The sequence below is a fragment of the Labrus bergylta genome, chromosome 5 (genome assembly GCF_963930695.1).
Source record: "Labrus bergylta chromosome 5, fLabBer1.1, whole genome shotgun sequence".
NCBI lineage: Eukaryota > Metazoa > Chordata > Actinopteri > Labriformes > Labridae > Labrus > Labrus bergylta.
In genome coordinates, this window is record NC_089199.1 from 14,238,702 (window position 1) to 14,263,482 (window position 24,781).

General features: G+C 41.1%; 1 protein-coding gene across 3 annotated transcripts in view; it reads right to left on the reverse strand.

Moving 5' to 3' along the window:
- Positions 1-24,504, reverse strand: part of LOC109992521 (RNA-binding motif, single-stranded-interacting protein 2) — a 30,757-nt gene extending 6,253 nt beyond the window's left edge. For 2 of the 3 annotated variants that reach the window (XM_065954919.1, XM_020645162.3), the window contains exons 1-11: positions 24,327-24,503; positions 14,066-14,229; positions 7,167-7,225; positions 6,845-6,936; positions 3,636-3,793; positions 3,450-3,529; positions 3,220-3,329; positions 2,994-3,037; positions 2,698-2,791; positions 2,044-2,094; positions 123-233 (exon numbers count right to left, since the gene is read on the reverse strand). In XM_065954919.1, the coding sequence (XP_065810991.1) occupies positions 123-233; positions 2,044-2,094; positions 2,698-2,791; positions 2,994-3,037; positions 3,220-3,329; positions 3,450-3,529; positions 3,636-3,793; positions 6,845-6,936; positions 7,167-7,225; positions 14,066-14,229; positions 24,327-24,398 (1,035 nt within the window). In that variant the 5' untranslated portion in view covers positions 24,399-24,503. Of the gene's footprint in view, positions 1-122; positions 234-2,043; positions 2,095-2,697; positions 2,792-2,993; positions 3,038-3,219; positions 3,330-3,449; positions 3,530-3,635; positions 3,794-6,844; positions 6,937-7,166; positions 7,226-14,065; positions 14,230-24,326 lie in introns of all 3 variants that reach the window. The other variant, XM_029279565.2, reaches the window with a different exon arrangement.
- Positions 24,505-24,781: the final 277 nt, after the last annotated feature.

Here is a 24,781-nt window from a genome sequence, read left to right on the forward strand (position 1 = left end):
CCTTATGCATCTTGTGTCTATTGTGAATGTAGTGTGTGTGTGTGAGTGTGTGTGTGAGAGTGTGAGTGTGAGTGTGAGTGTGAGTGTGAGTGTGAGTGTGTGTGTATGTGTGTAGTACTGACTGTGCCTGTGCTGCCCAGGGAAAGGTGGGTCAGCTGCTGGGTGAGAGGTCCCATCATGGAGGTGGGCTGGATGGACATGGCGTGTTCCATTGTTGGGGTAAGAACTGTACCCTGTGAGTGCATAGAAACACACACAAACACAAAGCTAAGTGATCACCAACGGAATCATGAACGTGTTCATATCCATTACAAAGTAGGTCAATCGTCAATAAAATGTATTTAAAATCAATCAAATGTATTAATAAAGCACATTTAAAAACAGCACAGAAAATGGCACAGAAGAACGATAAAGTCAAAATAAAAGAAGAGAAAAAACAACAGAACAGACAACAGACACATAGCCTCACACATATAAAGTCGGTAGCACTCTGAAATCATAGAATAAAATAGTAGAGCCCGGCTGATATGCATTTGATAGACATGTATTACCAGTAGAAGATAAAACAGGCTGCTGTAATAATCAAGTTCATATTAAGGTTATCTTGGCAAAACATCTGGCATCAACTGCAGGTGAAGAGATCACCTTACTTCTCTTTAGTTCTCCATTCACACAATCGCCTACTCCCCAACCCCTCTTCTCTCTAAATACAGAAGTTTGATCAACTTTTTCTCTTTCCATTTCTCTTTTCCTCTTTTGGCTATTTTAATGGTAGCCTATTCATCAGCAGCATGTTTTATAGAGGCGTCCCATTAACCCCCTGCAAGTTTTGAAATTCTCCATTAGATATTCCGTTCTAATTAAAGGTCATTCACATGGAGGTTAGTTTATGCCGCAACATAACGTCCTGATCCAAAGAGTGCAGAGAAAAATAGAGATAACTATTCAAACAACAGCATCAGAAGGTTCATCTTTAATGAGACTTGCAGCTCAATCAGGGACAAACAAGCGGACATCTGTCTCCCTCTGATCAGTGGAGCAGCTGTCAAACATAACGAGCCACGTCAGCGAGGGTTGGAGAGCAAGGGGGAGGGGGCTGTACATTAATGTATCAGTAGTGATAGGCTATCTTTTACATAAAAAAGGGGGGAAATGCTTCAATGGTCTGGGTATGTAGGCTGTGTGGGGGAAACATACTTGTTTATTTTTTAATTATTTAGTTGGCATATTATTTGTCTATTTGGCGTATTTTCCAGCTGGACATTTTGGCCGTTGACATGTGTACTGGTGTATGTGTACAGATTTTATTTATTTTTTTATTTTATATGCTGCAAACAGGATTGCTTCAACAAAGTTTGTTGAAAACAAACAACAATGACACTAAAGATACATCTATCTTATCCATCTTATATCTGCCGGACAACTGCACATGATACCTGGGCCAAAAGCCTGTAAATACCGACATTAACCCTGATTTAGGGGCCTTGACTGCAAAAGCTTGGCAACCTCTAAGTTTAAGGTTAGAACGAGGGACAGCCAGGAGGTCCAAATTGGAAGATCTGAGGTGCCTGGAGGTAGTGTAAGGGCTCAGGAGGTCAGTTACGTAAGAGGGGGCTAAGCCATTCGGGGCTTTAAAAACAAACTGGGATTGTTTGCAGACTAGGAGCCAGTGAATACAAGCTAAAACGGGGCTGATATCCCTCTCCCTGGATCCAGCCAGAAGCCCGGCTGCAGCATTTTGTAATAGTTGCAGTTGGGAAAAGGATAACCGGTACACAGGGAGTAACAACAGTCAAGTCATTTAAGATATACAAACATGTCAAATGATAACACTTCTGGTAATTGTACTGGTACTTGAGCTAAGCTTTCCCAAAGTATTTTTTTAGCAACTGAATTCCATCCAGCTTGAATGACTATTGCTTGTATTCACACTTAGCTTCATGCTACGAGACAGCAATTCAATCCACCAAGGTTGCTTAAAGTGGCTGGGTGTAAATGTGGTCCATGAGGAGAAGGAGGAGGTGATGAAAGAGGGATACTCACAGCTGGCTGCATGAGGTATGACTGATGGTGCATCCAGGATGGGCTGTGTACCTACAGAGCAAAAAGACAACTTCAAATCCACCAGAAATATTCATCTGTTTTTTTTTTGTTTTGTTTTTTTACAGTCAACCGTCAATATGTCAAAAATAATATCTTCCCTAAGTATATGATAGCTTACAGTAGCTGTGAGGAACTTTCATTTTGTCAATTTTGGCAACCCCTGAGAACAATGCTGTACCTCTTGTACCTGCTGGTCGTTTCCTGTACATGTGAGTGTGTCATTTTTCCCCCTCCAAAAAAATCTCTTGATTCCATTTAACTAGCTTACATGCTACACAAAAACGTAGAAAGAGTTTCAGTTTGCAATCTATAAATTCATTTACTGGCATCCAACACTGTGGCAGCAGTAGTAACATGCATTAATAATAACTGCATTAAATCAGTCTTATAAGATGAAGATCCTGTTTGCTTTCGTAGTTCATAATGAAGCATCCGTATGAATTTGACTGTTTCACAACCAGTTTAAAACCACTTTCAGTATATTTAAATAACATGGACATATTAAGATGGTATGGCAAAGAAAGGAACAGAAATAATTTAAGATGAGATCTTAAAACAGATATATTTTCATTCTAAATACAAAGAAAGTCCCACCTGGTAGGATGAGACAGGAGAATGCATGTAGGGTGAGAGGGAAGTCTGGGCGATCATTCGGTTTGGTGCCAGACTGTAGGGTGAGGAGTAGAAGCTGGCAAACAGACAGGGCAAAGTAACAATTTAAAATAATATCACAATGACAACAATCTACAGTATGTGTTCAATCACATTAACAACATTGTTGTGTTCCTGCAATGCCCAGCAGAGGGTAGTATTTTACCACAGTTCGAAAACTACACTTATTTTCCTGTAGGGCTGGGGCTGTTTCCAGTCAGTCCGTGCATACCACTCACCCATTTTGTAAGGCTGTGGGGTCATACGCAAGCGTCATTCCTCCCTGGGAAAACAATACACAGGATTCACAACCAGTGAGGTCATGCAAACACTGTGCAGTTTGAGCTGCAACAGTCAAATAGCACAGTCAATAGAATGTTTTTTAGCAGTTCTTTTACAAGGAATGTAACAAGAGAACATGGGAAGATCATTTTAAGTATCCTGAGTCAAAAACGACCAACTTACTGTATCACCGTCTCTAGCCCAGGGCCTACCATTCTGCAGGTACTTTCCCTGGTTTTGCCTCTTCTTCTGACCCCCGTCTGCAAACTTGCATAATAAGGGCTCTGTGGGCACTGCGAAAGCAAAAGATGAAACAAGAAGACAGATTTTAATGACCACAGTGAGGAGCACACATATGCGGCAACAATCAACAATAACAGGTTCCAATAACACAAAACAAAGATTCCACGCACCAGGCACTCCAGGTGGAGTCTTGATGAATTTGCCATTGAAATGCTGAATTATGGCCTCGCACTTCTCTGTGGACTCCATTCTGAAAAACAGTCAACTTTATTCCTCAAAAGTATTTAAAGCACAAATATATCACCATCATACGACATCACAGAGTAGTGTATTATGTTGAGGTGTTAAAGTCTTACCTTGCAAATCCTACGCCGCGACTGGTCCCGCTAGCATCTCGCAGGATGCGTGTGGAGATGACCTGGCCAAAGGACTTGAGCATGCTCTCCAGCTCTTGCTCGTCCATAGATACTGGCAGGTTGGAGATGTAGAGGTTGGTGGGGTCCTGCTCTTGTTGCTGTAAAGTTAGTAGACAAAATGTGTTTGCTAGTGTTTACTTTTTTGGGACTTAAAAAGTAAATGATTACATTACATTACAATGGCACAATATGTTGATGCAGAGGTTGAATAGAAGTACCTCTTCTTGTTAACTACATCTCCACTTTTAGGTGTTTCACTGATAGGTCTTAGCCCAAAGTACTTAATTAAAAAAGGTATCTTTTTTTAGCAGTACACTTCCAAACATCTATGCGATTGCATTTGCAAATGAAAAATTTTCTTTGCCACTTTCAAAATATTTTTCACACCGCAGAAATTCCTGTGTAGGCTGCAGTGTGACCTGTCTTTCCATCAACACCTGCTGTCACTCCCAACACATTAATGCTTCATCATACCCATGCACCATTTTAAGCATCAGTTTAAATAGGACACGATACAGATAAAATGTTATTGTAATTGTAATTATTGCCTGAAGAATGAACTGAATCTGTGAATAATCTGTGAACCCTGTGGTGCCTCAAAACCAGACAGACTTTTCCACAGGCACACATGAATTCACTGACACGTGCAGATATTAATTTGTCTGCAAAGATTAAGTCGCACATTCCTGAGGAGGGTAAGTCTAATTAAGAGATCTTGATAGCTTCAAGAAAATTAGAGTGGAAAGAGATTATTCAGAGACGTATTTTGCAGAACCAGCTTGACAGTGAAACCTTGTGTGACTGTGCCGAAGCAGACAGGAAGTCAGGCATGAAGTTAAAGAGTACAGAGAGCAACAGGAGCCTGGCAACCAGGAGGAAAGAGGCCTGGCTTAAAAAGAGGGGAAGGGAAAACAAGAGAGCAAAGGAAGAGTAAAGAGCAGAGGAAGGGAGGGAGAAGTGAGTGGCTTAAAAGGCTGATATTCTGTACAGAAGGAGGGAACTGACATGATTGGAAGTGGTGGGAGTCTTGAGTAATTTGGGTAATGAAAGAGGAGGATGACAGAGAAGAGGAAAGAAGGAAAAAGATAAATGAGAGCTTGCTGATTAACTGGCTCTTCTCTTTCATCAAAGTATCTTTCATCTCTATCTTTTAACATGTCCCCTCTTCCGAACACACAGTGCTGTCAGATAGTTCTGCTGCCTGCAAAGTTTTGTTAAGGGGAAGAAACTGATAAGATAGATTTTTACTTTACACAGAAGAGAACAGCCAGAACCAAGATGCTATCACAGCTCGTCAGACAGATTTGATAGGTGCTCAACACGTTTGTTGAGCCAGAAAAATGAAATTGAGGGTGCATGGTATCAAAGTGATTCAACAGCTATTATTACTGACGATTTACTGCCTGTATGACGTGCCTCTTTTCTCAGCTTCCAGCCACCTGGTGTGGAGGTAACCTATTTTTCTGTGATTGTCGTCATCCTGGGTGTGGCAATACGACTATAATGTAACACAGGGGACCACTGCAGATGACATTAATGGAGTTCAAGTCTTAATGACACAGGACCTTTTATATCCAATCATACCGTACTTTATATTTACCATTTAACTCTGTTTGCACACATAATATCCAATATCATATTCAAACAAATATCCACCCTGCTGCAGATATAACAATGTAGTTGGACTCAGGCCAGGCCAGGCACATACATGTGAATGGGCTGATGCGTCATAGTGCTTTTTTTTTTTTTTTTTTTTTGCCTGGCCCTAGGTGAGCCCTGTCTCTTAAGGTGTGTCTCTGTCTTTGTCGGATTTGCCTGCTTGGTGTCAAACAGCGCATGCATGCTGACGTCTGAGTTTGAACAGGGAGTTGCTGGGAAGTAAGAAAGGGATCTATTTTTAAACTTTGCCATAGTTCCCTTGCTCCCTATGCATACTGCTCCTCTGGGCCAGCAACCTGGGGGACAGGTGGCCTGTTTGAGGACCAAACATACTCTGAGGACAGGGAGTACAAGGTGTGGCTTGTCTTGATTGTGAACAACAATGTGCAGCAGCCATGGAGAATGTACAAACACGGGAAACTGCAGGTGAAGGGTTTGATATTGAACTGATTCAGGAATGTAGGTTGTTTTTTCTGACCTGAAGTGACACGGTGACTCTGAAGCGGCAGTGTATATTTAAGTTTTTATAGTGCCAATCAACACCTCTGACTAAGCACATGCTGTCTGGGTGAGTCAAGCCTTGGTGTCCAGTTGCACTTAGGATTGTGTTGGCACTCTTACAGAGGAGCTGCAGTGAACTTAGACTCCGGGTTTAGTTGCACTGGATCGGTTCAGGTAAGCTGGCAGTGTGGATCTGTTGCACTTTTCCACGGCTAGGCTTAGGGAGACCCTGGTGTTACATTGCAGTATGTCTGTTTGGGTGCACAACAAGAGGGGAGGGGACTAGGGACACCAGGGTGGAGTGTATTAAGTGTTGGTGTCAGCCCAAGGCCTGGGCCCAGACCATGGACAATGCCAGCCCATTGTGCCGGTCCCATTGACAGTGGGTGTAGCGGCACCCTCCCTTGGGTTCCCTCAATGGGGATCCTGAGAGCCAGAGGGATCAGCTTAATGGGCCGACAAGAGTTGCTTTGACTGCAAACACTTGGACAAAGAGCTTAGAACAAGTGCTACGACAGGAGCAGGTTAGCAACATACACAAGCAGAGAGATGAGGGTTGAGCGTGGGTGGTTGGTGGGTCAGGGTAGTTGGGAGGGGTGGCTATAAAGAAAAAAACAGCATGAGGATGAAAGGATAGGAAGTACAAGCTGCATTAAGGCAAATTCTTAAACTGTCCATTATAGGCCAAGATTCGCCCAATGAAGTATATCCAAGCACATGCCTACTTGAACTCGTGCCAACAGGACATTTTGCAGCCAATCAGACTTCTCCATGCATCAGTTCATCTTTTACATAACAGAGGGGGAGTGTATACTTGTGAGTCAGGGGACTAGGACTCTTGGGGGGTGTCAGAGATTATCAGTTGGCCCTTTGAGGAGCGTCATTTTAGAGATTGACAGAAAAGAGTAAATTGACGTTGAACCGATGGGTGATCGTTGAATGTTACGGTAAATATGGTGGTAACCTATCAAAAATGGTCTTTTTCTTACTTTAGCCATCTGAGCCTGGACCCCGCTGGACTTCAGGGCTGTAACAGCTTTCTGTGCTGCTGCTGGACTGTCAAAGTCCACAAAGCCATAGCCTGTTAGACAGAAACAGACATATCAAAATTGCAGTAAAGCTTTTTAGTTTTTAAAGTTATCTTTCTTGCAAAGCTGAATAAACAGATCAATACTACTTTGATTTCTATCTTTTTAGCCAAAGCCATGCAACGCCAGCAAAGGTTAGCTCAGCTTGGCATAAAGACTGAAAGCAAGGGAGAAAATCTTAAATTAGCATACAATTCAAACATTAAAACAGGGAGCAACTTACCTTTGCATTTGTTGGTGGTTTTATCTAAGATGGCCTTGGTCGACACAATCTTGCCATACCTTCAGGGAAACACAGGAAGAGAGAAAAACAGGATCAGTGATGATTGAGGTGACTGCTGGGCCAACAGGAGGAATCCGCTCCTACCATACACATACCAATCCTGTCACACTTCCTCTGGCTGACTACAGGTGTAAACATGAATACCAACTCTTTTGTGCAATCACTTGTGTCAATCAAGTGTCACAGAAAACTTTATCTTATTTCAACCATCAAAAGAAAAACATGAGAAAAGGACAATCAGAAACAGAGAAAAATCATGCCATGAATTGATTCACAAGCATAAAATATTCATGGTTTTGAAAATCACCCTTAAGGCAGTAAATTAAGAGTTTTATATAATATTGAGAGACTAATGGATGACAGTGTTATAAGGCCGTGCGTGTGACGGTAAATTCAGCAAACGAGGGTGGCTGGTGCTCTTCTGTTTGGGCGACATGGCGTCTGGGAGGAATGTACACTGTAACCTGATGCTTCACCCCTCCGGTTGGCCTTCCTTCCCACCACCTCCCTCTCCCTCACTCTGTTTTTCCACCCTTGCATTATAGTCTGCCGCTGGGTCCTATACTCCCACCAATTTTTACTGGACATTTGCCCAGATGACTCAGATTAGATGGACATACAGAGAACCAGACTTTTAAGTTAAAATATCATTCAAGCTAGCAGAACCTTCATACACACATTCAGCTTGCCCAGTAGAAGACAGCAGATGATTGATTATTTCACTTTATAATCTCAACATTACATATTATAGGCCGTCAACATAGGAGTCATTCATCCTAGTTATTGTGAATTATTAAAAGAATAGAAACAGTATAGAGCAAACTTCTGCAGGAATGAATGATTCATCAGCAGTAGCTATATGGCTGGATGACCTTTGCATAGGCTATGTCTATAGTTTCTCACTGTCATCTCAGAGATGCAAAGTCATCCTTTAGCATAAATACACAAAAGATTGATCAAATGACCCATTTATTGTGAGATCTTAGATCATCACAGTTATTCCCTTACTTAAATTTAAAATTAAATACCGGTAAGTGCAAGTGACTTGAACAGTATCCCACCTTTTAAAAATGCAACTTTTTATTTTCAGGAAACGTCACTTCACTGCCCAGGATGCATTGACTGCAATCTGCATATCAGACAAATGTCAAGCCAATCTCTGTCTCTCAGAGAGACACAGTTTGATGACAAAACAGGTCGGAAAAAAACATGTTTGTTTCTATGTACAGTACATGTCAATGATTATTGTTGTATGGAATAAAGGTCATTTAATTGTCTTAACACTTCAATATATAAAACATCAAAAAAGTTTTGAAGAAAATTCGGAATCATACATGACATGCATATTTTTGTCTGACCATAAAGGTTGACAGAATATGATGCAAAAATGCCATATTTAACACACTGAACTTCCATTCAAAGCATGACAAAAAAAGCAGTTTCATGCACTCCTGAACAGGCAGTACATTTACATACAGTTAGAAAAAGTCTATTATTGCAATTGCCCAACCAAAACAGGACTTTTAAAATGCATGTTAACATATTAGCCTATTAGCCTAACACTATTAGTCTAATTTGTACCAAAAGTAAAGCATAGACTAGAGTATGTATGAAATGTAGGGATGGCACTGATCCGGTCCCGGTATCAGATATCTGATATCTGTCTGATCCTGACTCAAAGAGCAGGATCGGGTATCGTGACAATGGGCGGATCCATTGGGCTGATCCTCAAGCCCAATTTATACAACTGAGTTATATGCTATTCTGTGTTTACAGCATGCACGTAGCGTGCCACGTCACACTGACTGTCATCAGTGCGCTGGTGGGCCTGTTGCATTTTGCTAGACAGAGTCAGCTTGGAGGATGCCGACATCAAAGGCTATGCAGTTTGGATGTATTTCACGCCAACAACTTATACTACTACATGCAATATCTGTGCATGTTTCAAGGGGTGGTGGTTACAACGACAAGGTCAATTAAAAACTAAGAAAGACAGAACACTTGAGATTGGATTGTTTCCTCTAACAAACTAATAACAGTTTAAAAAAATGCTGCTTCTTAATCAAAAGTTGACCAAAAATCAACATTTAGAGAGAAAAGAAAATCAACAGAGGATCAGGTTTAAGGCATAAGTCGTGAAACTTCGTTCTCAGCAGCTTTGTGTTAGCGCCGCTGTTTTCTGAGCTGTTTTATCGATGACGTAGTGCAGTAGCGTCCAACACAACAGAGTTGAAGTGCAGTGTAGTGCTCTGTCACGGTCCAAAATCAAACTACTAAGGATAAGTAGAAGACGCCAGCTAACATCACAGTCTAATCCTTGATGCCTACGAGGTCCCTGCTGCTGGCGAATGTGTAAACGTACGAGCATGAGTTCACCTACTGGGAGTTTAGGCCAATTAAAACAGTTGTTCGACCACCACTATCAATTTTCAGTAGCTGGCCCAAGTTTTGCGGTATTTCTTGAAAAGTATGTAGATAAAGCTTATCATTTTATTACAGGATAATCAATAATAATAATTACACATTTTTCCCTGTGGAAAAAATGTTCCAGGGTCAGAGGTTTCAATGGTTGGACCAGTGATCTTGAAAAGCCAGTGGCCCGGAAGGAAAAAAAACATATTTTCTTAATGTCAACCCCTCCCTGATCAGCAGAGTAAAAGGACGTAAAAGCTCACAGCTTCACTGCAGATACTTGGAGCTATACCGCACAGTGCAGTGCTACAGGCTAGGGTTAAAAACCACACCATTAACTGAATTTCAACAGCCATCAAGGCATCAACTTTATCAGTTTACTAAAGTGCATGACATTTCAAGAGACAACACTAGCAACATGAAAAAAGCCATGGACAGCAAACAAAGTAGTGCATAGCTTCAGCTGCTTTTGCACTTACAGAGAAGCTCCTCAACGATTCACTGTGACAACAGAGGGTGAGTGATGCTTTTTTAAGTGGTACACAGACTGCGGGTGAGACTGTGGCAGTAATTAAGTCAGTTTTTATTTATGTTATTTATTTAAAGTTGTTCTACAAAGACGAAAACCTGATGCTGCCTTACACATACATGATTCCCAGTCCAAGCCTCACAATAAGGAATACAGGTTATTAATCTTACCCTAGTATCGGATCAGATTTGTATCGGCAGATACCATAGACTGTAAGTATTTGTATTACCAGGCTGTAAACATGTTAATTTATGCTGTAAAACTGTATTTTTTCCTTTTTTGGCTGTAGTGTGTATGTGACTTCCGGGGCTCTTGGAGCCAGCCTCAAGCAGACACTCAACAAACTGCAGGATTTTGCACTTCCACATTGGCTTCATTTTTCAACACCGGAGGTTTCCACTTGATACCCATAGTCCAGATATTGGATCGGTATCAGACCTCAAAATGTGGGGATATTCACACTCCTAATGTAATGTACTGAGCTGTAAAGTGGCCATGTTGTCCTGGTTCAACATAATCAGTTTGCTGCTTGCTGGAGGAAAGTTGAAAAAGTAACTAGCTGAAATGGACATAACTGCCATCTACTGTAGCAGAGTCGACATACTTCTGTATCAACTCTCACCCGGTGCTTGTATTCCAGGACAAGGACAGTAGTCCAGTTAAATGACCTAATCGAGCTTTAACTGTAGCTCGACTCAACTGGTTCAAAAGGTATTGTGAACAATTCGTTTACCTCACACCCTCTGCAGCACAACATCAGCCCACCTCACTGTGGAGCAAACAGGGACTTGAATGACACATCTGACCCACATATGGCCGTCTAACATTCTTTCCCAGCAGGCCGTGTAACTCTTTTCCCACTCGTTTAAGTTTCCCTTTCAAGGGGAGGCCCCCCACTCCTGCCTCCAAAGCCGGTGTCTCCTCTCCACAATGACATCTCTGTTGATCCTGTGGACTCCGTGTGTTTCACATTCCAACCGCAGATGTTAGGTTCTCATTGATTGTTCCAGCTTTGACCATGTGTGTCTTTATAGAGCACCGGCACCTCAAATATTAACTTAATTCTTAACTCAGATGTGTCAATTTGCTGTAGAGATTTTGAGGCCTCCTCTTTTAAGGTCAGAATGTTTAAACTGGAGAATTAAAAACTATATACAAGTATATAGGTATATCATATTAATTATTAGTCAGACAGGGGTTCAGTTGTTGGTATAATTAAGTCATGAAAGTCTGATAGATTCTATTAGTTATTGCCAGTGATTGTTCAGGGAGGTATGTTGTACCTGTGATTGACCCACAATGATGACGGATGCATGGCTTAAGTTAAAAAATGTCTCTGACACACATGCACAGCCCTGACCTGCAACACTCAAAACCAGTCTGGGTGCTTTTTTACCGGGTTTTATCTGTGTGTGTGTGTGTGTGTGTGTGTGTGTGTGTGTGTGTGTGTGTGTGTGTGTGTGTGTGTGTCTGTAAAGCTGACATACTATAGAGTCAAGTTTGTCTAGGGGTGTGTACATTCACAGCTGTTGGAGCCAAGTCCGCCTCACAAAAGCTGAAGGTTAGATCAGGACATGAGAAGGCAGCACACTGAACCCTTCTCCGGCCTCTTCTCTTCTTCTTCTTCTTCTTCATCCCAATCCAAAACTCTGGACTCTTTATTTGTTCCATCTTTGGTCTATTTCCCTCTAAGGCACAACCCTTTTGCTACAAAAATCTTGTTTTCCCATGGTTGTCAAGATTGAATCAATCAAACATTTGTTGTGGTCTATTCGTAAACCACTTTTGCTTCCTTCCTGCCTAAACAGTTCCTTTTTCTGAAAATCCATTAACGGTTTTAAACAGTTTAATTTCATGTGTCTAACAGATGAATAGCAAAGCTTCAGACAGAACAGATGTTATCCACTCACATGAAGTTGGTTTCTACATGATTCTTTCTATAGCCTTACCTGCCAACACTCCCGTTTTTCCCAGGTTTCTCCCGTATTTTAAGGTCATCTCTCGGCCCCATCCGTTTTATATTTTCTCACAGGTAACTCCTGTGATTTTCAAGTGACTACAACCTTATTACAATAAGTCCCTATGCATTGATCAATAGGTTTTGTATGCTTATCTGAATGTACCAAAGTTGCCAAATCATCTATGACTCATGATACACACATACACAATCAACAACTTCATGATATTTCAACCCCTCTGTCCCCTCGACCTGGCAACCCACAACCTGATTAAGAGGGTGTGTGTGCAGCTTCACTCTGGAGAGAGGGAAGCTGAATGAAGGCGGATGCTCGCTGAAAATCTAGGGAGAGGACAGCATTAAGTTTTTGTTTCTTGTCTGTCGGCAGTCTGTGTCTCTCGTCTTCTGCATCATTACAATACTTTTACATATTATTTAACATTAAGCGCCCTCACGTCGTGGTAACAATGTGTTAGTGTGTGATCAATCATCTCTGACAGGCTGAAGTGTCGAGGTAGAGAGAGACAAACTGATAGGTAAGAGGTCACATTCATAGAGCCAGGATCCCTGTTATTGTTGTGAAGCTGTAGCGGAAGATTTCAAAGCTGACCGAAACAAGTGTTGTTTAAACTGAACCATTTACTGCTCATATTAGTTTAACATTTTACATTGGAAAGGGTAAACAACACAAACTCAACTTTAGCACAGCACCCCCATGTACCCTCACGTAGTCTGAAACCCTGATATTGGCAGGTATGTAAGGAATGCATGAAGCACCTAAGATGAGCATTATCAGATAAACTTGTACCAGTTGACGTGGACTTTAATGTATGCTTTCATTGCTTATTTAAAGCTCTAATAAGACTTAAATCTCTAGTAAAGACCATGCTTTTGTTTTATATCTTCCTTTATTTACTTCCATCTCATATTTTACCAGAAAAGAGACATTTGTCAATGGTAAAGATTTGAATGAAAACAATGAATGTGAAATTGATGTCACATTTGACTGTGTCAATTTTTTTCTAGTGGGTCCTGGGTGTGGGGGAATCGTCTTTTCTTTGTTGATACAAGCAGTGTCGAACGAATATCTTTGATGTCATTTTTTGAACAACGACTGATAATTGTGATTTTGACCGATTACAATACTGAGGGTGATCCAGTGTGGTATCACACTCATGCAGGTGCGCAGATCTTTTCCAGTTTGCACACATACCGGCTGTATATTGTAGAGGTCAAATCTATCAAAAAAAGATTCCCCTCAAAGCATGTAGGAATTACCACTAACTGCAACACTGTAGGCTACTGCATGTGCCTCCCTATATGGACGCTTACAGCACATTGAGGAGCTATGGACTGAAAGACTTTGAACATGTATGTGACCACTACAAATCATTCAAAGGGGGCTGAAGGTGCATGCTGCACTCAGTAACCAAATTCTGATTTATGCTTGTTAGCCTGGCAGAGTCTGAGACAGTGACTTTTTTAAGAGTAACTTCCATAAGCAGTGACTTCCAGAAATGGGTTGGTTGCCATGAGGTTGTGTTTGTCAAGAAATAGCTTCCTATTAAATCATTAGTTATCCTTTTTATGTAAACTCATAAAAATAAACTAGAAATAGTACATTATCTTCAGAGCTTAAAAGATTTTCCGGGTGTATTTTTGACTTTTGGATGGAGCAAGGCTAGCTGTTTTTCTCGGAGTCCATCCTTTTTGTTAAGATAATTGTATCCTTGATCTAGCTTGATATTAAGTATTGACCTAAAAGTATATAATCAAGTTCCCAAAATGTAGCACTTCTTCTTTATGAATCCATTTCTTTATGTTAAATATCTTAGGTTTAATCAATACAACAGAACGTCTGTTTTTTCATTTTACCTTGCAGTGCAGCTTCCAAAAAGAAATACAATTTAATAAAAACAATTTGTTTGGATTATAACTCACGGTTGGCAGAGCTTGACCAGATCTTGGTCCGTGGTCCCAGGATGAAGGCCACGAATATACAGGTTAGTTTTACTCAACTGTTCCCCTCCCCCACTGCTGTTGCTACTACTGTTGGTGTTGGGACTGGGGGGCGCCATCTGGTGGCTGGAGGACACATAGGCCTGCTGCAACAGAAAAGAAACATTTGAATTAGTTGATGTGCATGAAGACACTTGAAAGGCATTGCCCAAAAACAAATTATATAAAACATGAACAAACATTGGACAAGTACTGCAATTTTATATTCAATTTAAACCGTGGAAAAACTCAAGGAGTGTTATTGAGCATCTGAAGGTAATCCTGCAAGAGGCAGTTGATAATAAATAAATAATATCACACAGCCCTCATGTCAACACTCACCAATACTGCTTTCTGAGGGGAATGCGGGGCCTCTTGGCGGCCTACCTTATATAGTGAAAAGGGGCCTCTTATGCTTTCTCTGTGTTGAGTAACTTCTGTTTTACTTTTGGAACTAAAAAAAAATATCATACGGTGGATTTCCAAACTACAGCTCTAAAACTAACATGATGTCAGTCTGACAGGATAAATAATGACCACAATGAAATTATTCCCATCTAAAGCTTTGTCTAAGGTTAACAAGATCCTGAGTTCAAGATGTAAAAGTATTGTTCAGTACAGTCCACACACTATAGAAGTCAATTCATCAATGTAACAGGAGGACAACAGGAAGAGATAAGTAAGAAGACACCAAAGATAAAAGGACAATTCATTGCCGCATGCCTGTGTTTTGAATGTTTGTTCTGATAGGATACCTCCGTAAAAAAGTCTGGGATAAATGTGATTTCATTATCACTTTGCCTGTCAAGAAGTCACATTAAAAGTGCACTCTTTCCAGGAATAGCTCTATTGGCCGTTTTCCAAACAAGACTCAGGCAATAAATAGCAGCAGTTGAGTGCAGACCAGACATGCCTGAACTGGCAAATGTTTAGTTTGCTTTGAGAAAATGGCTTACATATTCTTAATCTAACAGGCAAAGGTTTTAATTCCATGTTGGATACAAAAGAATGAGAAAAAATGTGGTCGCTGCCTGAGCTTGGTGCAGTGAGGCCGTCTCATTTAAAAGAGCGATTGGACAGAGACGACAAGAGGACAATGGGTTAATTTCAGCAAAGAAAGGGTCACTGATCAGACCAGTGGTGTTTAGGAAAAGCCCAGCAGGAAGCATCTGTCACACCAGGACCACCAGCAACATCAACCAATCCTGCTAATTAGACACCACCCATTAGGCCCCTCTGACCTCTACTCTGCCAGCAGCATGGCCGCCATTCAACAACGGGCCTCTCTCTTCCTCTACTGCTGAGCAAACCTGCAAAGTTTGCAGGTATAAAAGGCATGTTTTTTTCTTTGCTTTTATATTTACATAGTCATTAGTCAATGAGAAAAAGGACAGAAGCAGCGACATGCATTGTCAACCTGTGTTTATAAATTGTACTTTTTGTTATTTGTTAAATGGATCTGAACCCTGATTTGAAAGATTCAATTTGATATTTTTATGGATTCAAGAAATTAAGTGACCCAAATTAGCTTGTCAAAGAAATCATTGTTTGCATACCTACTGAATGTAGCTACAATATCCTGTCAATTTTCTTCTGTCTCATCTTTCCATCCACTATACATTTTAATCTTTTTTTAAATTTTGGTATCACAACAAAAACAATGCTGAAGGCCAGGGGAAAACAGCACAACCCAGCTTGGGAAAATGTGTGTTAATCTGTCTTGTTCCAGCGTAAGTTATGATGAGTACGTTCTTGAAGACAGCTAATTTGTGTCTGAAAGAACAGAACAGTAGAGAGCTATAATCTCATTCAAGCACTCTTTACCAAAGTGCCATTTCCCAATCAAGCTTTAGTCGATAGCAGGAGAAGATCTTTGCAGCAGCACCCCTTAAATGACCACTCTGTAACCAGCACATGCATTCATGCACTCACAAGCATTCGCCTAATAACACTAATGGAAACCGCTCCAGTCTTGTTGTACAAGCTTTAAAAGCTGCATAAGATCTTAGATCAAAATATTGTGCATCGGACCTTGATTACAACAACAAATCTTAAAACTCTTTACTTCTTTAGTAATTAATGAATGAACTTGATTTTGCATAGACCTCATTAACTTATCCAGCTTAATAACAAATGTATCACCATTGAAGACAAGCATGTGCATGTAAACAGACACTTTAAAGCTCAATTTAGTGTAGTACAAACAGGAAGAGAAGAAAGGTTCAAGTAGGCTTACCCATCCTAAAGTGAAGAACCCAAGCTTTTGCTCCCTCTGTCAGCTGTCTAAAAATGTAAAGTATTAAGAGCTAAATTGCATTATAAAACCTTGGCTGACATTATGATACGTCTTTTAAATCGCTTATGAAATATGATTAACCACATCCCAAACAAACAAGTTCAAGTAATAAAGCTAAAAGTGGACCTTGCTCTCCTAAAGACGAACAGAGTTAACAACATACTGACAAACAGGCGACATGGGTGAATTTCTGAAGAATATCCTGCTGTGTTCTCACATCAGGGGGTCTGGCAGGAAAACTCCAGGTGGAGTCCAAACGAAAAATGTGGTTGTTTGCGTTCACACCATAGACTGTAAATAAGGTTCACACTATACAGTTCCTCCGGCAATTATCAGGAGTTTTCTGCAAGTGTGAAAGCCCTAGTAGAACACTTTTGTAAAACATTTTGGTATCTTTGCCTGATAATTGACTGACATAATTTACTCCAACATGCAGTCCATGCTGTGACAGAAAGAAGCCCGGTCTCTTTTAATAATGTTCCGAAAATGGAATTTAGCTGACTTCAAAATTGATTAAAGTGCATGAAAGTAAGGAAGTCTGATTCCTTCTTGTTATTGTATGTTTTCTGACAGCTAATTTGGGACGTCCTACTTCAAATGACAGTGTCAGCATCAGTCTCATGTGTCAAACTGTTGACGTGACACCCGAAGCATTTGAAACCTAAACCTGAGGAGAAGGCATGGGAACTTTTTATGAGATTATGACAACACAAAATTACAATGAACCAATTTTAACTCTCAGAGATCACTTTAAGATTGAAGTGCCTACAGAGTCTTACACAATTCTGATGACTTGTCCCGATATAAACACTGTCGATGCTTTATTTATCTTCCTTTGCTGAGTCACTTCAAATGCACGACAAAAGGCTCAAAAATATCTCAGGATATTTTTAGGCCCATCTTAAGATAAATAATAAGTTCTATAAATAAAATCTTTTCTTTATCCAAATTAACACTGATACATAAATACTGCAAGCTGTTACTGACTGACTTTAATCTCTTAATACATCAAACATGATAATTCATGTTTAAAAAGGCTCTTGTGAATGACGTCATGACTTCATTTTATTTTTCCAGATGCTGTCGATTTACAGGATTCTATCTTTCAATGTTCCACCTTCCTTTTAGGTGGAACCTCTGTGGCCGTTTTAGATACCGACATCTATACTAGTGGTACGTACTTATTTGGCTGTATGCAGTATGCGATCAAATGCGAGATCCGCAGTATGCCAAATATACGCAAATGCGGATTCGAAAATACATTCAGTATGCACCAGACCAGTCTTCCTTGCATATACCACAATTTCCCACAATTCAAAGCGATAGGTCAGAGATGACGGACAAGGAAGGCCATTGTCACTGGGGAAATAATCACAATCAGACCAAACTACACCAAGATACAATCATTTCACTTTTTTGATTTCCAAAATCATGAAAAAAGCATCACTTGTCAGTTTTGTTCAGACCACAAGTGGATGCTACACTGTAGCAGTGTTGCCCTTAGCTTGTTTTTTGTTTATGTCCGCATTCCAAGACTGGAAACCAGATAAGCTTATGCCTGGCATACTTCAAAATAACCACAGACTGGCAGTTATACTACTGATGTCGGATGTAGTATGCAATATGTACTGCACACTACGTTTGAGAGCAGTATGTATAGGGCTGTTTTAAAAACAGCCTGTGTCTTCCTGTGGGGTTTCTCCAGTCAACCCTAGTTTGACCCTCTGAATTCCATGGATTTCCTGGCTGCTGGGGGGTCTGACTGCCTGCTCCCCACTGCTGCGCATGTCTTCTCTTCAGGCAGCAAAGAGCCATGCTAGTCTGTCCAGCTGACTGACTAGCTGCATGTGTGAATGCAAACAGCCAAAATGTTTCACTCTGACTTTATCCGTAGTTTCCCCCGCCAGCCCCCTTGGTAATTTTTCCGCAGAAGGTCCGAGGGAGCTGAAGTAAGAACGCAGCAGAATATAATCAGGAGAAGTGGATTGAGTGGGAGGGGGTGGTAAAGTTTATTCCATGCGATCGGTGTACGACCATAGACTATATGCACGCAACTGGTACGATCTCAATGTACTGTACGTAATTAAACTACTGCATTATGTTTTCTGTTCAGCAGAACTGATTCTGTCTAACTAAATATAGCTTCAATATAAAGGGAAATAGTCTCATTATAGCGCTGAATAGCTGACTCTGTTGCTATGTCTGCCACTTCCACTTCTTCCTTTTCAGGTCAAATCTTTCTCTAAATTCTCTAGAAACGACTTTACCTGCTAATGCACAGATGTATGTATAGCTTGGCTTGCTGAATGAGGATTCAGCTGCTGAGCTCACCTCAGAGGCATCAACAAACATTTACAATTATTATCTCCAATGAATGCAATTTTTAGGTGACCCCCTTCTCTAATCAATCGTATAAAAAAGGACATCAGCGTAAATGTAAAAACAAGAAGATTCTCCTTTAAAACAAGGTTCTAGTGTTACTGACATTTTTATGGTTTGAAAACAGTTAAAACACAGCATTTTATATTGCACATTTTTAAAAAGCTTCAAAGTTCCAGAGGAAGTGAATAATTTGCCAAACTAATCTTTTGTTACTGTCATTATAGCGTCGTATAGCGGACTCTGTTGCCTCGTCCGCTACTTCTGCGTTGTTGTTTTTACGTCACATCTTACCTCAAGAGACCCCTTCCCCCCTCCCATCTGACAAGAGATAGTATCCCGCTGTGAGGAGCATATGTGAACAGCAAGGTCAGGAGAATCTGCGGAGAAGTCCTCCTGAAATCTAGATATTTTCAGGAGTGCATATGTGAAAAGGGCTCATGTGTGTCCAGTAAAGCAGTAAAGCTGCAGTATAGAGGCAGACAGGAAATCCTCTGTGTCTGCTCCTGATGTTATCACACAGCCATCTGAATGAGGAGCTCTGCATTCCAACCAGGTGACAGGGACACCAAAAACACGCCCAAACTCGCTCCTGAATCCTCCTTCCTTTCTTTCTGTCTGCAACTCTCCCCTTTCTTTTGTCTTTCTATATCCACCATTTAATCTTCAAACTGCCTGCCTCTTAATGTTGACCACGACTTAATGCATGGTGCAAATGCAAATGCATACATGGCCCTCAAGCCAGGTCAGGTGTCCAGAGCTCAGGAGGTTGGAATCAGATATGTACAAACAGCGGCCCTCGGCTCAGCTAGAGATCCAACAAACCATGAGGCACACTGTCTGGCATCACTGCAGTACCTGGCGTCAGATTTCTGACAGCTGTGCTTTCTCCAAGGACTTGATCTCCCTCTCTACCTGTTCACCTTGGCTGGTGCACTTAGCTGGCACTGGAGTTGGGGTCTAAATCCAAAACATCTGACACATTAAACAAAGGGATAGATAAACACATACCTGGTTTGGGGCCATAGGGACAAAGGTGACTGTACAGAAGAGTCCAGTAAGGATATATTCACTGCAGTGGAACAGCTGGTTGAATACACAGTAGACAAGTTGGTGGAAAGGACTTATAGATGTCACGTATCATGCTAAACGTGTTTCGACTTTTAAAACAAAACAAAAGAGACGTTTTAGTCCTGATACACATCCCCTTTTACGTTTTGTTTTTTTGGGATCAAGATTCATACTTTGCAGAAAATGTTATCATGATTGGAATTTCTGTTCTGCACTGTTTTGTACCTCGTAGGACTAGTTGTTGCTGTAATTCTATATGACAGTGCTATTCAATCCCTTGGCAACTAGTTGTCGTTTTTCTACACTGAACCAACTAACACTATCATGTTGGTGTCTCAGCGTGAGATTTAACTCAGGGTTACAACATTATGGGAGCAATAGAGGTGTGACAGTACACACCTGCACAGCTATCTTCAAGGCATTAAACATCATACTTCTCCTAGTCTGCCTCTATATCTGTTATATAGATAGGCGAAGGCGATGTGAAATAACAGCATAAGAGTGGTAGTCAGTTCCACTGTGCTTTGCTCCTAGCTTAAACCTGTAATTATTGACTTTGACTGTGTTTATTGATCACCACAGGAACAACAGTCCCAAAACAAACCAGACTCCAAACAGACTCAAAGTTCACAGCCATATGATTAATACAGCAACAATGTTCGTGCTAACAGACACACAACAAATTTATAAACCTGTGTTTGTGGAACATAAATCAAATATGGGTGGGATTAGCTTATCATATATCTCAGAATGGTACAGATTATTATGTCTCATTCTCATGGCTTTGTTCATACATCAGGCAATCAGATTTGTTTCTGAAATCACATCTTCAAGAAAGACTGTCTGCACATTTAGCATGTGATCAGGTTGGATTAGAGCATGAAGGTATTATCAACCTGTGGTGATGGCATGGGCATCAGTTAGAGAACTCCTACATCCCAGTGCCATTAGCTGGTGCCATATCATACGATGAAGAACATGCTGCTCAGTCAAACAGCTAATATGGCTAACTGCTGTCAATTTGACACATTAATTTTAGGCTAAACACAAATCATACATTTGAGCCTTTAGGTGCTCTCCTTATTTCACTTATTTCTTTGGTTTGGTATGGGATATTTTCAACAAGCTTCTTTTATTTCACACTGTTTCCCATCTAACTGCTGTCATACACAGCACTCAAACTCTAGCCCTTTTCAGACAGCCGTTTCAAGGCGTAATATTTACATCCCTACGCGTTTTGCCTTCCATATGAATGTTGCAGAGGCATAATGGGGGGACAAATTGATTACCCCTCTGTGCCATCTACAAAGGTGTTACAGGGGCGAGACAGGATCAGTGGAGCAGTGCTGTTTGTGTATGTGAAGCTCCTGCTGTGCTATGCTCTCTTGCACTTCCACAACACCATAAGGCGACGTGAGTTCACAGACTGAGACACCAATATTACACCATTGCATAATCAATATGAATTTCTTAAGTCATAATGACGGTGGAGCTTTGTTGGGGAGCTTTGTTGGGGAGCTGTTGTGGAAAATGGCTTCTGTGTGTTTTTAAAGAGTAAAGACCCATCTGTAAAACAAAAGAAAAAAGAAAAATTGTGGTTCACATGAGGCCAGAATTATGAAGCACTGGTGATGTTTGAGAGCTTCTGAAGGTGGTAAAGAAGTGAGGCCCTTTGCATCATGTAACATCTCACAGAACCTGTTTGTATTTCTTTTGTAACTAGAATCTGTTTGAATCTATACATTGTGTGCTAAGGCATTAGATCTTTAAATCGCAGCTGTATGGGGCCATTTATTGAAAAGACTCCCGCCACCCCCCTGAAGCATTACACATAGCCTATACCAACCAAATTTGATTTGAGAACATTGATTCTAGTTTCAGGAGGAAATGAGTTCCCGAGTTAGGATAGGAGCAGCTGGCTTTAAGCACAACAGAAACCGAAACACCCTTTTGTCATCGTCATGGTCGGTAATCACCTGGCATACCCAAAGAGCACTTTAGAGCAAATTGGTGATGAGACTATTTTTCTGTATTCATGCAGCTCAGGTATTGCAGACTGCATGCAAGAGATAACACAGAGTTGGGAGGAGGTGGTGGAAATGGGAGGAGGAAACCGTAAAAATCACAACACAGGAACTTGACCTCTTTGTGAACTTTAGAGGAGCCTGGGACCACTAAAAAAAGGGAGGAGACATCTTTACGTCCTTTTTTTATGGCCTTCATTCTTCATAATAATATAGGCTATTAGTCAAGTCAAATGGCCCCAAAATGCTTTTAGTATACACTGCAACAACTTCTTTCCTCATACCCTCTTTATCGTTCTTGATTTTTCAATTCTTATTGGTGAATTTTGAAGTTAAACAAAGCAAGCATATTTCCAAAAATGTTAAACGTTTGATTCAACTTATGAAATATCCACAACAGCAGCCCTGGGATTGTTAACTGTACAGAGATGGAATAGGGCCGAGTCTTGTTCAGTCGACACAGGATATATGATCAGAGGGAGTATGCTGCCCTGAGTGACACAAGGCTTATGAGGGTTATTAAATGTAACTTTTTTCAAAGACTCCATTTAGAAAGATGGCACTCGCATCTTCATACAACCTGATATTTGATCATCAAATTGCTTGTTCAACTGAAAAAAAAACGTAAAGTATTAATTAATGTTTTCATTGTAGCAGAACTATTATTTAACCAAATACAGAAAGAAAACCTTGTTCAAAATGAGGACAGCTCATTTTAAGAAAACCATTTCTAATCATAGATTAGTATACATGTATCATCTTTAAGTATTATACATCTATTAGAAAGACTTCCAGAAATGACAGGGACCAAATTAAAACTATGAAAGAGGAACTGCTGACACTCACAAGACTCTTCTTCTGACTGCTCCTACAGAACTTCCTTTTGAAAAGTGACATTCAAAGTTCTTTATTTGTCCCCTATGAGCTAAAAATGGTTCTCTTTGATAGTTTAGGGAAACAACTGGTTTTCAAATGCTTTTCTCATAGCAATGAAACAAGGACAAGCCTATAGTTGTTAACCGGATGAAGAACTGTCTTTCAATGTATAGTGAGGAAAATGCGATATAATTTCATAAAAATAAATTGCAGTGTGTGCGTGTGTGTGTGTGTGTGTGTGTGTGTGTGTGTCTGTGTGTGTGTGTGTGTGTGTGTGTGTGTCTGTAAAGCTGACATACTATAGAGTCAAGTTTGTCTAGGGGTGTTAGCCTGTGTAGAGCAAACTATTCAAACAATGCTGTTCTCCTCAGACAGACACGAGTGTTGACATCCTATCTGGGAGGATGAGCAGCCAGGCGGTGCCCAAGATCACAGGAAGACATATAGCCTACATTTTCAAAACGCCATTCAGAGGCAGCAACACACACTGTGAAAGCAGATAGAGCTGCTGGGAATCCAGTGCATGTAACATCACATAATATCACCCCTGAGACATTGTGGTCCATTGAGAGCATACACGTGATAGGCTACATGCATCCTCAGAATGTCCCATTTTAAATACAAAATTAGGGAAATAGATTTACAACAGTTGTTTAAAAAAAAGGGGAAAGACAGCTCAGGCATCGTTTAGCTAAATAATATAACATTTAAATCTGATTGTAACGTAGGCTAGGCATTTTATTTGTTTTCCTATTTCCATCAAACCTCGTACGGTGTATATTTAAACAGAAGAAGCCTATCCTTCCCTGACATAGGGCCTTAATAGGTTCAAAAGTGACAAAGTCAACATTGAATCCAACCACGAAAGCGCAAATCATAATTCTCAGAATGTAGTCCTGAAGGATCTGGTGGGGTTTTTCGAGGGGTGGGGCATATCCCGCTTTCAGATGGGAAACAAGGGAGAAAAAAAAAAAAAAAACTTTGCAAACTTACGCGGCAGCGGAGACAATGAAGACCTGATTTAACATCAGATGTGAGTGTCTCCGGGGCTCGCGGGAGAAAAGATGCCGAATTTATTTTGTTCCATCTTTTGCTCTTGTCCTGCCTCTCACCCTACCCCCACTTCCACAAACACATCCAGACTCGGCAGGGACGCGCTATCCCGACGCGGCACAGTTACCCATAAAAGTTGCTCTCCACCATTGACTTTTTTCAAATGAGTGAGCAGAGCCGTATCGACATCCTTCACTGTACTACACAGACACAAGCTCAACCACAAACACTAAATATAACAGGCGGCAAACATGACAGGACCGAGCGCGAGCGAATTTCCCACTTACACACACACAAACACACAAACACACACACACACACACTGAGCACGACTGCCATACGCTGTGTTTTCACTCCACCAAGTCCTAAGTTAAATTCAGTACGTTACGCTTTCAAGGACACTGCAGCTTACTGTCACAAGCCTTTTAATGTGGCGACAGACGCGGGCGACTTGTCCTGCAGGGCGAACAAGCCAAAAACACGGGGAAATTCCCAAAGCGTTTACCTTTTTGCTGTTTCTGTTGTTATAGCCGTTGTAAGGGTTGATTCCTGCCCTTGGCGGTACGGAGAGCAGCATTTTCCTCGGCGCTATGTCCGGAGCCGTGAGCTCAGCCCAGGCTGCCAGCTGACGTCAGCAGCTGGGGAAGTGAGAGCCTGGAGTCCCGCTGACTGACTGCGAGTGGTGCTGCTGCTGCGGCGGCAGGACAGGCAGGCAGGGGCCCCCCACTGCTGGCCCCCGGGCTACTTCAGGGGTCCACACAGAGACGAGGGGGTTAGCATTGGCTTTAATCACCGCCCCTTGTATTTTAGATTTCCGGAACAGACTGAGGAAGAATTAGGCCTACTGAAAAAAAAGAAGCCTCTGATAACTGTGACTATTAAAACAGAAGACTTGTTTTGTCAGTTTTTCGGGTGCATATGTGGAGCTGGGGGTCCGTAAAACGCTCCTTTACTTGCCTG